Genomic DNA, 14,658 nt, shown 5'->3' with positions numbered 1-14,658 from the left:
TCTTCTTTCATGATATGAAGATCCTACATGCGACATGCGAGATGCCTGTAGGAATGAATGGTTAATATTAGAATACAAAGATTAAAATTTCTTAAAAGAAATCACAGAAGAACAGAAGTTACCAAAGAACCAAGAGCAATTTGGAAGCTTGGACTCAACTAATTTGAAGCTCTGCGAAGGGATATATCATCTAAACAAGGGGCATCGCAGAGATATTTGAAACCATACCAAAGCTATGACGTAACTCATCATTACCAATAATAGCCATCGAATCAGCAAAAAGAGAAGAAAGTTTACCCATGGATGAATTAAGAATCCTTAATGGGAGAAGAATCATCATCATCAGATTCAAAGTCCGAACCAGAATCATAAAACTCTTTACGCCTATTAGTAAGATTAGAAGGGGAAGATGGACTATGGGTTCTTGTAGACTTGGTTTTGGTTCTACCCCTTTTTCTAGCAACAAAAATCTCCATCTGCACGAATGATATAGATGAGTAACAGAGATAACAATATTGTTAAAATATGAGAAATAATGTTCCTCACCTCATCATTCTGCGAAGATGTCGCATCGCAGCTTCTTAGCTCTACTCTTTCCCTTTATAGTCTGATTTAAAACAAGTTATCACTACTGGAGAATGGGTTTTTTATGACCCATATCCCCGACCAATGCACCGATCAAAACCGTCCAATATTTAAGAAAATACAGATAGAGTTAATGTTGGTTTAATTCCATTTTTATCCTTTGACTCAACGACGGACTCTATGACTGATGGTCCTATTATTATCCAGGCATCCATTCTCCCGTTATCCTTATCTTCCCATCTATCTATTATTTCTCCTCTGTCGGAACCACCAAACAGAAAAACTCTTTTCTTCTCATGAACCTTCTTCATCTCTCCTAATCGATCTTCTCATGAACCTAAAGATCGGATAATTTTTATCAGAGATGATGATTCTAAGCTTGATAAATCAACAACCCTCTTCAGTTTAATTATCATCGCAATCAGAAATCCCTAACTTTATCTCTCGAAGATCAAAAGCTATAAACCTAATTTTTTTCAGTTTCATACTTGTCACCACTATCATTATAGTAACATAAAACATTAGTGAAGAGCAAAAGAAATCAACGAAGATGTTTTGATTAGATGTCACTCTTCAATTAGGAATTATCGGCAATTCTGAGTTCACTTCTTATATCTTTTGTGAATTTTTTAACCCTAGTATGCATTTAGGCATCACGAATAATTGGGGATTTTGTTGTGTGCAGATTTGGGTTTGATGTTAAAGTTGTTTCTTACAAGGTGAACGACATTTTCATTTAAATCTAGGGTTTTATTGATTTTTGAATAAGAGAATCATAAATATTGAAACTTACTGGTTAGTATTAATTGTTGTTGGTAATTGATTAGATTGTGTTTAATTTGATTGTCTGTGTATGTACTGGGAATCAGCTCCTAAAGAGTTGAAGAAAGTCCTCTTAGTTCTGATTTCGTCTTCAGACAGGTGATTTTCATTCATTCTGATTTCGTCTATTATGAATTTTGTAATTAGTTAGCTAAACAGTTGTGATTTATCTGTAATGAAAGTTGAAAATTTTGCAAATTTAGTGTTTTCTTGCAAAATTGAGATGCCCATATTGTGTTTGTTTGTAGGAACTGTCAAATTTGATCAGGTTGAGACTAGTAGTCATGGATTGATACATGAATTTTAGGATACAACACTATATTGACTTACTCTTTTGGATTATTGGGTTAATTTTAGTGGGATTATCTTTTAAAATTCTTGTTAATACTTTGCTAATTTCTCTTATTGCAAAGAATTGTTACAAGAAAGTTTAAAACTTGGTAGCTATGTTTGAAACAATAAGATTAATTAAGGTGATCTTTCGTACGAAGTTACTATAAAGACTTTCTAAGACTAAACGTCGAGTAGGAAGTATGTTGAATGGGTTACAATTAGCTAGTAATCACTTAATAATCTTAGTATGTTGAAGTTACTATCGAAATTTTATCCCATGGCTTAACTAGATCAGCATTCTGACCCAGACTAATAATAACATTTTATGTTTTCGTTTGCACAGGAGTGCAGATCATACAAAATGGATAGGGGAGTTCCATAGGAAACAGGACTTCATTGATGTTGTTGAGGTATGTTGATTAGGGACTCTCGTCATGCATATGAACTGTATATATAGGTGATCTTCATTATGCATAGACACCACACATTCTTTAACTAGACAGCATTGTGAACTTGGTGACTGGAATTACTTGGTCCTGGCTAGATTTATCTGATAGTTAGATGTTTTTTTGTTTTTCAGATTCAATTTTGGGTTTTTTACTACTGCATGTGGATGCTGAGATTCAATTTGTTATTTGTGCAGGCAATATTTAGGGGGGCTATGAAAGGTAAACTGATTGTGAGTTGCCCTCTTCCACCTGAAAGAATACCTAGAATCACTTAATAAAATGCAAATATTAGCTGTCAAGATTTGAACAAAGAAAAAAAAAGAACGAGTGGTTATTGCTAATTCAGAAGCTTGCTCAGTTACTCACATATCCCACAGGTTGTAATTTCTCTTCATGTACTTATTACCATATCTTCAATCCTGTACCCAGTTTGTATGATTCTCAAGTGAGTGTACTTAATGCATTTCGACTTAATCCTCACATTCGTTGGATACATTTTTTTTTTGTTTTATTAATTTGATGGTTTTACGGTTGTATGTAAGAGACCCCTGTTTGAGCTATTTAGCTTTTGTGCATGTTTGATTCAGCAGTTGTGTCTGGTGTAACACTAATGCTTTTTGCTAGTGTTGTGTGGTTGAAGTTGGCACATACAAATTATGGTGCGAGGGCGCTTTCCAAGTCCACTGACCAGGTAATCTCAACACTCACTTACAGAAAAAAAAGAAACCTAGTGGTGAAATGTTTTAGAGATTTCAATTTATTGAATAGGTGGATATATAAAGTAACATGCAGTGCCATACTTGGCCATATGAGGAGTGAGATCATATTAAGTAACTGTGACATCCTCTGTTTTCCAATCCACCAAGGAACAATCACTTTTTTTTAGATTGTTATTTGGTGTTCATGTACCTAAAGGGAATAGCATTCCAATGGAATGCAAGTATTTCTGAGAGCACAAGTGTCGTATACCAAGTTGGTGGAACTTTAATAACTTACTCTAAACCTTCTTATAATCCCGTAGTTTCCTTCTAATATACAGAAATGGTGCTGATGGACATTATGGATCCATTTTCATCCTACTCATTCTAGAAACTGATCAGAAAAGTTATAGATCTTTTCTGCACAGGTGGACCATACAATACTTTCTATTTTCAGCTGGAAAAGCACCTGAGCCAAGTTTGTGTCGATACAACTACAAACAAATGGAACGAAACGCTTGTTCTGAATGTGGTGGATTTAAACGATTCATTATCTCATCCGGCAGGGGTCTCTGATGTTCAAGTTGAGTCTGCTATGTGCTTAGATCCTGATCATTTTGCCAACTTCTTGGTATGTTGCCATCTCATTTTCATCTTAATGGTGTGAAAGGGAGGATTCAATTATGTTTCAAGCTCTATAGTATGGTTCCATTTCTTCCTTGTGTGGTAGTTTTTTACTTTATCAAATTATAGGTGTTTAGCTGAACATCCTCTGTTTTCATAATTTACAAGAATTGAAGTCTAGTTCCAATATTTGAATGGTTTGTGTCTATTCATTTTGCATGTTGCCATGTTCTGCAACTGCTGGGAGAAAATAAATAATTTGTTCTAAGGTTGGGTAAGATTAGTTAATAGCTGGGCAGACATGCTTGTCACTAGAGAAATACTTACTGATCCAGTTGAGATGAGGCATGCTCTGGCAATGATTTCTGAGTTGGCCTCTAAAGATCCTTATTCTAGAGCTCATGCATTTGATTATAAGTGGTAATCTAAGTATTCTTGTATAATCAAATGTCACATCTCAGAATGATGTTGATACTAAGATGAAGCTCTCATGCAGTTTTATGCCTGCTGTTTTCTTAAATAATTCTTTGTATGTTGATATTTTCTTTCATAAGCTTGGTCTTTGTATTTTTCCTTGTTGGATAATTTATATGTCCTGTTTTGCACTGCCGATTTTAATAGGTTGGAATATGTTCCATTTTCTCATTACAGGTGAAAATATGGGCAAAGCTACTGAATGCCTTTTGTACTGAAAACTGGACTTTGAATTACTCTACAAAGTATAAATCCAACGTTATAAAGACACCAAGTTGATGAAGTTATTCCCTGAAATTGTTCGAAACATCTCTGACCAGGACGTGCTTGCAGAAGATAGGATTCTTCAATGATTCCACAAAGGATTTAACCCCAGGGGAAGATGAGAAGTTGAGATATCACTTGCTGGAAAACTCACAAGCTTTGTTTAAATTTCTTGCATCCTTAGCCACTTCATTGGTTTCAATGTCATTGATTAGGTTTCCGTTGTTGCAGGCAAGGCTTTGAACTCATTTGTTAATTGGCTGGAGGAGGCAGGAGATGGTGCTGACCATGGAGGTTACTATTGAATCCTAGCATCCATCTCTCATCTAATGTATTATGCATCTGATTGTGGAGAGCCTCAAATAATAGGTTGCAAACAAGGTACTGAGTAATATCTATCTTGATTTATTAGTTTCATAATAGTGATATTCCACTTAAAATTATTAATGGTTGCCTAAGTTGTAGGATTACTAGAAATTTTCCCACTGAAATAACTACATTGCAGGCTCAATTTTATGAGTGTCTGAAATCAAGGAATTTGTATGTAAGTCCAAAGATAATTAGTTCTAAATTTTCTGAGAATGTCCATTTGTGGGGTATTTTTAATCTTTAGTGCTTGTTGTTCCATGCTGGACTTGTAGTCTTTTGACCCTTCCATACATCTAGAATTCGGAGTTTACTTTTTCTGTTACGTGCCAACTTAAGTGCCAACTGAATCCTTTTTTGTGTAACTTTTTTTTGCTTCGGGCGCACCCTTTTGAAGTGTTAGTTCAACAGCAGGCAGTCTATCATTTTATTAGTTTGCACTTATGTTTCAGACACTTTGAACTTACTGGGGCTAGTTGCTCTTCTCTTTAAGAAACCTTGAACTTATTAGGATTTGTATTTGTGTGAATTCCAAATTGAAATCGTTTTTGTATGATTTTGAATCCAAGTGTAAACTGAATTCAGTTATAAATTGTGTAATGAATACATTAACTGATTAATGGAATGTCATGTTAAATTTATGAGTACAAGTTTCATTGTATTTGATTTGTGATTTGGTTTTCATTTGAATTCTCATTTGAGATTTAATCAGATTCAGTCAGGCCAAAAAGATTCAGTCAGTCTGAATATGCTTTTTTTTATATTAAAATTTATATCAGCGACTGATTATGTTCCGTCATAATCCCTGACATTTAAAATCGGTCGTTGATATAGGTTGTTCAGCGACCCGCGCAACCCATCCCCGACAGACAAAGAAAGTCATTTAACTCGTATCTATGACTTGCTTTGACGGTTGCAAAATTGCTATTTTCCACTAGTGGAGAAATTTAACGTACGCGAATGTTACAAATGAGATACTCATGCGAAAAAAGCGTCCCTTTTTCTCTTCATCGGACAAGACAAGTTCCCAAGGGCGATAGTTGAGAACACCTTCAGGGAGTGGAAGATCAGAATGATCAACAACTCTACCAGATAGGAAAGGACCAGTTAGAATAACATGACATTTCGTCCAAATCGTTCCAATCAACGTCTCGCATGATCTTCTCATCCTCAGTATAAGTATCTTTTATTCTTATGCGAATAGCCCATTTGGTAGATTCCTTCTTCATGAGACCCACATAATAATGATTAAAAAAATTATCAAGAGTATAATCAGCAGGATTAATTGGTTAGTCACGATGTAATATGTTGCGTACTTCATACGCGTAAGTAGTTCCTAAACCAGTTGCACGACGAGCATATTCCAGAACTATCCTAATGGCATCACCGCTCAGCTGAAAAATACCTCGTGTGAATCATTTATCAGCTAAAATTTCATAAAATAAAGGAATGTTGGGATCATACAGTGGGATAGGAAAACCGGTTAAAAGTTGTTCCAGGGAAACGATGACTCTTTGATTTGTCCATGTATATGATTTGATTAAATCAAGAGTAAGTTTGGACGAATAATTGGATCCAGAAGGAAGTGAATAGCCTCTTGCACTGAGTTGATCCTTCAAAGTTTTAAAGGAGGTTTCGTTTTTCTTAGCAATAGGTGCCATCAGAAGAGTGAGAATGGTGAAAGTTGGAATAATTTAATCTGATTAAAGGAGTGGGAATGGTGAAAGTTGGAAAAATTCAATCTGATTAAAATCAGGATCAAGATCAAATAAGAATCGGTAGTAGAAGAAAAAGCAGCAGCAGAAAAAGAAAGAAGAAATAAAAAAAGAAGTGGAGATGAAGAAGATGAAAATATAAAGGGAAATTACCTTCGGTTTTGGAGGAATCTACCTTATTAATGCGAATGAACGATTGGGTGGAAAAGAGCGGTTAAAGAGACGTGTCAAAGGATTGTGGTCAAAAAAACATGCGTAAAAAGGAAATTTAATTTGATATTTTTCGGCAAGATGGAATTTGAAAAGATAAGCATGTGCGATAAGGCAGGTTAAAATTTCTCATTTCGCTCATTGTAGTAAAAAAGAACGAAACAAGAAGAGGCGAAATGTAGGAATAGAATATCGCACATGTGTCATATATGAGCGAATAATAATTAGGTTTGTGTAAAAGTCTCGCTCAAGTCAAGATGTGGTGATGAAATGAATGGTATCATCTTAATCACAGGTAAAGTATGAAGATCCGTGCGAAGTCTATAGAGTATGCGAAGAAAATGATGTACGTGTACGATGAAATCGCACAGTGATTCCGAATATAAAGGATTTCTTAGTTGTCATCCACTATGTAGTATCCTATATAAAGGGTAGTCGGCCTGTGTAGAAGAGGGGGTTCTTTTAGGATCCTTGGTCAAGAAATTAGGAGAGAGAAAGATCGTAAAGTGAGAGAGAGTAAACCTAAAATTCTCATTATCTTGTAATTGTTCTTATGATCTTAATAAATAAGAAGATGATTTACTTTGAAGCCGGTTAATTACTAGTAGACTTATATCTTTGTGTGGTTGTTAGATTTTTGGCAACTACAATATTATAGTTTACCTACCCGATTGCATGCGGATCAAAGGCACACTCAGAATCGTACAATTCATGATAGAATAGAATAGAGAATTTTGCAATTTTACCATTGAAGGAATATAATAAGAGGACCTACATAACGGTTAGGGAGGAGGACAGTCCTTCCTAGAAGCTCAAAAATTACCCAATTTGGCTTTGGAAAATATAAATTTCTCATAAAATTTTCCTACCTTGCTACAGTCGGGACTGCAGGGGTTGGTCCATATTTGGGACATGGCATATCACAATATCGACGGTGAAGAGGAGAAAGGCTCTAGCATTGGGATTAGTAGTGTGGGGTGAAGATAGGAATGATCAAAGATCTGGATTGGAATGATCAAAGATCTGGATTGATTGTCCCAGATCCGACCCATTTCAGTTGTCCCTTTATAATTAGTATATTAGCAATAGATACGGGCACTCTGTAAGAATAATTAGGTCGAAAATAAAATGGCCGTGTTCGAGCAAAGTTACGAGTAATTGGGTAGGAAATGAAAATTAGGACCGAAATCCGGGAAATGATAAAAATTAGGACAAAAATCGGGGAAATTTAATGTTGATATGTTTAAAATCCCAGAAAATTAAAATTTCAGAATTTATAGACAACAAGATACCTCGGTTTCTATATGCAGCACTCGTCTTCTATTCAACAAACTACATCGAAAAAGACAGCTTCTAATAATAATTTATATTGAAACATATTCCTGATTGAAAATGCTTATCTAATGGAGGTATTTATAAAATTATCTCTAAATGCTTATCTAACAGAATGAAAATGGTCATGCCTACAATTATTTCAAATTTTCAAGGTGCTTTTGTAGACTCCAGATAGATTATAAATGGGATATTAATTGCTTCTGAGATGATTGATTCTAGAGATAGAATGAACATTCGAGGTTTAATTGTCAAAGTGGATCTGCAAAAAGCTTTTGACAATGTAAACTAGAATTGTTTGGACTACACTTTGAGAAGGTTTAGATTTGGAAATTTATGGAGGAAGTGGATTGATTGGTGTATCTCAACTGTAGGGTTTTCTATTTCTTTGAATGCCTCTTGTTCTAATCTGCTTGGAAGTGGTAAAGAGTTAGGCAGGGAGATCAAATTTCTCCACATTTGTTCATTTTAGTGGTGGAAATTCTTTCTTTAATGATTAAGAGAACAGCTGATTTGAAGCTTTTGCAAGGTTTTAAACCAACTACTGATGGCATAGAAATAACTCACCTGCAATTTGTTGATGATCTTATAGTTTTCCTAGATGACAGTGAGGAGCAGGTAACTAATTTCAAGAATCTTCTTATTGGTTTTGACTTAGTTTCTAGATTAAAGGTGAACTTCAGCAAGAATGCACTGGTGGTAGTAGGGAATGCACAATTTTCTGATTCCCGTGCTTTAATTTTTGGTTTTCCTAAAGATCAATTTCCTTTGAACTATTTAGGCATTCCTTTGGGAAGTTATTCGAAGTCAGTAACTTTTTGGGAGTCAATTATGCATAAGTTTCAACAAAGGCTTGACACATGACAGCGAAGATACTTGAAAAAGTTGATAGGCTAATGCTCATTCAAGGCGTGTATCTAGTCTTCCCATTTAGTATTTATCTCTCTTTCAGTTACCTGCTTCTGTAGAAAAACAAATGGTCTCTATAATGAGGAAGTTCTCATAGGGTTCATCTGATTCTAACAAAAAAATAAGTTGGGTGGGTTGGAAAAGAATTAATCTGCCAAAATAAAGAGGGGGTGTAGGCATTAGGAAGTTGAGGCTTATGAACAAAGCATTACATGCTAAATGGTGCTGGAGATTTAGAAAAGAAAGGAAAGCTCTATGGAGGCCAACTATTCATCAAAAATTCGGAGGACATGCTGATGCTTTACTGCCAAATGATTGCTCTAATTCTGTAGGGAAAAGTCTTTGGTCTGGTATCTTAAAATCAATTCCAATTTTGCAACAAAATTCGAAAGTGATTGTAAACAATGGCAACAAAGTGATTTTCTGGTTGGAAAAATGGGTAGGGCATTACAACTTGGCTTATCTGTTTCCTTTTCTTTATAGGCTTTCTAGAAACAAATATGCTACTATCTGTGAAATGGTGGAATTCACTGAGGTAATCAAGCTTGGAACCTTAATTTCTCAAGAATTCTCAGAAATGATTAACTAGATATGGTGGCAAATTTACATCAGCGCAAATTTATATCAGCTTAATTATAAACAACCCTGACAAACCTGAGAATGGACATGACACTATAATATGGATTCCTGAGAATACTTTCTCAGTAAAACCTTGTTACTTTGCTTTAGAAGATGATGGTTATCTCAGATTTCCTTACAAGAGTATTTGGAATCTAAGAATTCTAATGAAGCTTATTTTCTTTACTTAGTGTTTGTTCTATAATCGCTATGGGAGAAACAATGATCAACCACTCCCGAAAAGAGTTGTCCTACATCTACGAAGACGTTTATCGATAAGTTGCACAAGGGTGGGGGTGGGTAGGTTTGGGTAGTTGGTCTGGGGGATTGTATAAAATCCTCAAATCTTTACAAGCCTTCAGTTATAGTCATAAACATAGTTGTCGATTAGTTTTGTACAATGCTTGCTTCAGTTGTGCTTTCAAAAATTCCTCTTAATGCCTAACACAACTCATAAATGTGTTGTGAAAATAACTACTGCACTACACTATGGTCATAATTGTATGTCTTTTCTTTGACAACAATTACTAGAGTTGTATGTCACTTTCCTTGACTACTTATGTACGAGTTGTGTCTCAAGTATTTGACAACAAAAGAAAGAGTTGCAAGTTATTGTCTTGGAAACTCATTTATGATTTGTATCTCAAGTATTTGATAACAAAAGGAAGAGTTTCAAGTTATTTTCTTGACAACTCATGTATGAGTTGTATCTCAAGTATTTTACAACAACAGGAAGACTTGCAAGTATTTTCTTGACAAGTATTGTTAAAGTTGTATGTCAAATCTTTGACAACCAATCTATGTGTAGCAGAAACATGTATTACAATCCACTTACAGACTTTTATAACAATATTGGTTCTTTATCATTTGTGAAAAAAAAAATGAAATTGGCGTCATCATTCAAATATAATAGCAAATGTACCAGTTTTAGATCATTAAAATACTAAACCATTCCACCATTAAAATAATGTACCAGCATTCATTCAAACACTTCAACCCCTCAAACACCTAACCAGTTTTAGATCATTCAAACACTAAACCATTCGATCATTCAAAATATCCAGTGATAAAAAAAAGGAGCAAACAAAGAAGAAAGTTTCCTGAAACACTCCCAAAGAAGATTAAGAAGCCAGATGGCTAGTCAAGCAATCTCAGATCCTTGGACCATGAGATTTAAGTTCATATCATATCATATTATCATGGATACACTTCAACTCATTGGTTTGCATGTAGAGAAGAGCATCATCCACACGAGAAACTTTCACAGATACCCTATAAGCTCCAAAACCTATTGGCATTCCATGGATTAACTTCTTTCGATTTGTTTCAGCAATAACTGCATCAGCCACAATCTCGCCCTAATTGTACCAACTGAGTAACCTGCAAGCTCTATTCTTCTGTGGCACTCCCACTGGCTGTGGCACCATATTTGTTCTGCTCAATGGAATGTCATTTTCACGGACAATGATGGCGCTAGCATGGTTGTTACTGGCATTTCCAGACTACAAAAACATACCACAGTTAAAGAAAAATTTACATAAAGCAAAGAGAAAAAAATGCCCTAATACAAAGAAGAAACAAGTAAACAGACTTACATTTGGACTGGCCTTTTGCAACAGTGATCAATCATGGCAGCAGACACATCTCGAGCTCCTTTCCTATATAAAGACCAAACCAGCAGTATAAGGGGAAAGTTTGAATTCATAAACTAAGAAAAGAATACAACATCAATAATAAAATTTTCACCTCTAACATCATAAATCTCCCATTCAATTCCTTCATACTTTCCCGACACTAGTTAATGGTCTTCTTATAATGGGACTTGACAACCATCTTTGTCTTTGTCGCTCCAAAACTTATTCCTTTGAGTCGACCTGGTTTGTCATCACCAAGAGCATTGACAAGAAGATCATCTATCACAGATGATCCACCAACATCAGCACCACCATTTGCTTCAGCTCTTATATTCTCTTGTATTAGTATTAAACAGAATTAGTCACATTTATGAATTCAATCATTCAAACACATAAAAAAAAAAGAATGAGTCGCTTGGGTCCTCAAAAAAGCCTCAACAACCCCTGGATTTGCTTCCTTTCCTTCCTTTTGCTTTGACCAGTTATCCATTATTCAACTATGTCAGTCTCTTCAGTTGTGTTCCTCCCCTTTTACTGCAAACAAAATGTTAATTCAGTTGGTTAAAAAATCCATAAATAGTTTTTAAACATTCATACTAGCAAACACATAATGAACATACCATTTTCGCCTCCAGACGAGCATAACCTTCCCTACTGATCGTGTGTGGGGTGGTATGCTTCTGCCAAATTTCCTGTATTTTGAATCTTTTTGCCTGACAAAGTAATGGAATGTCGTTAAGTAACAAGACATAACCAACAAAATGATTGTAGAATTACTTAATGTAAAAAATTGCATAATATAAAAACTTACTCTAAATTCCTCCGAGCCAATAGTTTGAACGAACTCCTCCCACTCATTGTCTGACATGTTATGTGGTTTAAGTGATTTTATCCTCTTTTCTCTTTCTTCTTCTTCTAACTCATCAAAGGCTAGTATCTTACCTGATTTCCCATACCTAGCCTCCTTAAGATAACAAGTTAACAACCCATCTTCCCATAATAGTAATCTCTGTAAAAATCATCAACAATGAACCTCATCTGCAAATAACAGTGAAGGAGTTCAGAATATATTGAAGGTTAAAAGATCTAAAGAGGTAAAGAGTTGAAGAGTTAAGAAATTACCTGGACAATCTTCCGTACATTAGCTTTGGCTTCTTTAGGGACCACTATCCAGTCCTTGAAAGTTAATGGAATGTTTCGCCTAACTAAAACTCCCAACACACTTGCAAGTTGCACAGAAGGGTCACCAATGGGATGATCTTTATTGTTACAGATAACAGTGGCCTTGTCTGGAGTTTTTGTTTTTCCCTCTGTTAGCCCTAGTGAATCCATCCGTGTTGGGCCACGAGGAACACACTTTCTCTTATCTTCTCCTTGTACAACCTAAGTGTTATCGCAGTTATCAAGCAAAAGAGTTAAATAAGGATTAAAAAACTACCATAAAGAAACAATTTAAATTAAATCAGCGACACAAAGAGTTATACCTCATCTCCTTTTTCATTTTCATTTGCTGCGATGTCGTTCTCTTTATCATTCTCCATTTCATTGTCTTCACCTTCCCTTTCTTCAGTAGCAACAGTATTTTATGGTTCTGCTTCCTCTTCATCTTCATATTCTTCTTCTTCTTCAACCATATCAGAAAAGGTATCATTTGGATTCCTTCTTTGGACATTCGGATATGGGCCTGATTGGTACAATTTCCACTTCACTTTCCTTCCCTTCTCAATAACTTACTTGGAGCGTGCAATTTGAGATGCTCCTGATGTGGATTGGACTGGTTTAGATTGTGTGGCGCTTTCCGGTTCTACTAAAACTTTCCTTTTCCTAGGTGATGATCGTGTTGGAGTACTCTTTTTAGCAGTATGATCTCGTTCCTATGACCTGTTATTAAACCTAGGTGATGTCCTTCTTGGTGTCTTTTCACGTTCAATTGGTGAATGACTTGGATATTATTGGATTGCAGGTTGCTCTGAAATCTACTTCTTGTTATAAATGTTTTATTTGATTTCAGACTTTGAAGGCTGCGAACTCTACTTTTTTTTCAAAATGATCTGCAACTTAAATAAGTTAAAACAGGAGTTTGGCAAATAAATTGAGTTATACAAATAAAAGAAACTGAATCAACATAGTTTGGTAAACTATAAGAGATGTCTTAGTACCTTATTCTTTGGTAACGAGATAGACTGGACAATTTTGGTTTCCTTGCTAATCTATGACATAAACTTGAATAGGTCAAAGAAAAGAAGATGGTAAATAAAATCATTACACTAAACAAAGAATTATATGATCACGATAAGTCATTACCTTCCTCTTGGGAGTTGGAACGGATTTTTTGGTCTTGGTTTCCTTGGTAACCCACATCAAATTGTTCTTCACCATTCTTGAACCATGCAAACATCAAGAAAATAATTAGAGTCATTCAAACATCAAAATTCTTCATACATAATTTATCAGGCATAATTGGAACACCCACATATAATCTAGAAAACATCAAAAAATATTGTCAGGATACCAAATTAGAAGGATTTCTAAATGAGATAGTGCACTCTCTTTCATATGAGTAAGTCAACCGCTTAAGAATGAAGCAATTGTCTCTCATATGATAGAGAGTGCACTAGATATCATCAATCCTTAACCACCAAATTTCACATATATATATATAAAAATAATACTAAATCAAACAACAGGTAACCACCAAACAATTGACAACATGACGTTGGAATACCGAAGCCCTGCATAAATCTCAACTGAGAATAAGTCAGGGGTTCGGGACTCTAACCCCCAGTCGTTATAGAGTTACTTAATAGATAAGGAGAGACATGATTAAAAATCAAACTCTAAATCAATCAACAGAAGAATCGGTTCATACTCTAAGCAATCCACCTATGAATAGGTTCTGTCAAAACCCCAAAATCAGCTAAAAACTAAAACCCTAACAGGAAATAACTCTAAATCATACAAAAAGAAAAAATCAAACTTCAAATCAAACTTGGCATATTAATCGGTTTCATAAAAAACCCTAACTCGACTAAGAAAAACCCTAATGAAGAAATAACTCTAAAATCAAACTATACATCAAACACAAAGCATATTAAAAACTGTAAATGAAACTATAAATGAAAAACTAATCAAAAATCAAACAGAAAATTGAAAAAAAAAAAACGAATCAGGTGAGATTTATACCTGATGCTGAAGCTGAGCCTTCTGGGTTAAAGGTGAATTTATACAACTCTTAGGGTTTCAATTGAACTCTCGAACTTCAATTCTCCGGCGAGATTCCGGTTTTTCAGATAAATTGATTTTGGGATTTTGCGATTGAGTTTTTAAGATTTCAGTATCTTTCGGGTAAGAGGTGAAGTTAGGTTTCTGTATGAATGAAATTGATTTAAGGGTGAGGTTTACTTTCTTCTGGGGTACAGAGAAGAGACAAAGAGAAAGAAGAAATGAAATGAGAAGAAGAATTTTTTTTTGGATAGTTAGGTTTATTTTCTTCTGATGGAGAAAATAATGTTCTGGTCAATAGTCAACAGTCAAAATCTAGAAGGATTTGCGAAAATTTGGGCGGCCTTTTTTGGTGGGAAACACGGAATCCACATGAGATAGATCTTGGCCGTTAGATTAAAAA

At 35.0% G+C, this 14,658-nt stretch overlaps 1 protein-coding gene and 1 long non-coding RNA gene across 10 annotated transcripts; one reads left to right on the top strand and one right to left on the bottom strand.

Moving 5' to 3' along the window:
* Positions 1–828: 828 nt before the first annotated feature.
* Positions 829–5,256, top strand: LOC113278773. Of its 6 annotated transcripts, none has more exons than XR_003325631.1 (7): positions 829–1,304; positions 1,455–1,506; positions 2,084–2,150; positions 2,384–2,566; positions 2,780–2,880; positions 3,316–3,518; positions 4,163–5,256. It is a non-coding gene; the product is annotated as an uncharacterized LOC113278773 (long non-coding RNA). The 6 variants fall into 6 exon arrangements; XR_003325628.1 differs by having other exon boundaries at positions 3,301–3,518; XR_003325629.1 differs by having other exon boundaries at positions 2,384–2,880; positions 3,301–3,518; positions 4,163–4,374; positions 4,481–5,256.
* A 5,074-nt stretch (positions 5,257–10,330) lies between these two features.
* LOC113278751 lies at positions 10,331–14,489 on the bottom strand. Of its 4 annotated transcripts, none has more exons than XR_003325625.1 (10): positions 14,217–14,489; positions 13,338–13,413; positions 13,193–13,243; positions 12,518–13,090; positions 12,156–12,416; positions 11,845–12,071; positions 11,654–11,746; positions 11,146–11,567; positions 10,995–11,057; positions 10,331–10,901 (listed from the first exon to the last, which is right to left on the bottom strand). XR_003325625.1 is itself a non-coding variant. In XM_026527511.1 (6 exons), exons 4-6 carry the CDS (start codon positions 12,572–12,574, stop codon positions 12,012–12,014), a joined length of 378 nt encoding a protein of 125 aa, XP_026383296.1. In that variant the 5' UTR covers positions 12,575–13,084; positions 13,193–13,243; positions 13,338–13,413; positions 14,217–14,488; the 3' UTR covers positions 11,844–12,011. The 4 variants fall into 4 exon arrangements, 1 of the variants encoding a protein (XP_026383296.1); XR_003325623.1 differs by having other exon boundaries at positions 12,518–13,084; XR_003325624.1 differs by having other exon boundaries at positions 12,518–13,084; positions 13,193–13,238.
* Positions 14,490–14,658: the final 169 nt, after the last annotated feature.

Source organism: Papaver somniferum, chromosome 1 (assembly GCF_003573695.1).
Source record: "Papaver somniferum cultivar HN1 chromosome 1, ASM357369v1, whole genome shotgun sequence".
NCBI classification, from domain to species: domain Eukaryota; kingdom Viridiplantae; phylum Streptophyta; class Magnoliopsida; order Ranunculales; family Papaveraceae; genus Papaver; species Papaver somniferum.
Note: the sequence above shows the minus strand (reverse complement) of the source record. Positions and strands in the feature narration are given on the sequence as shown.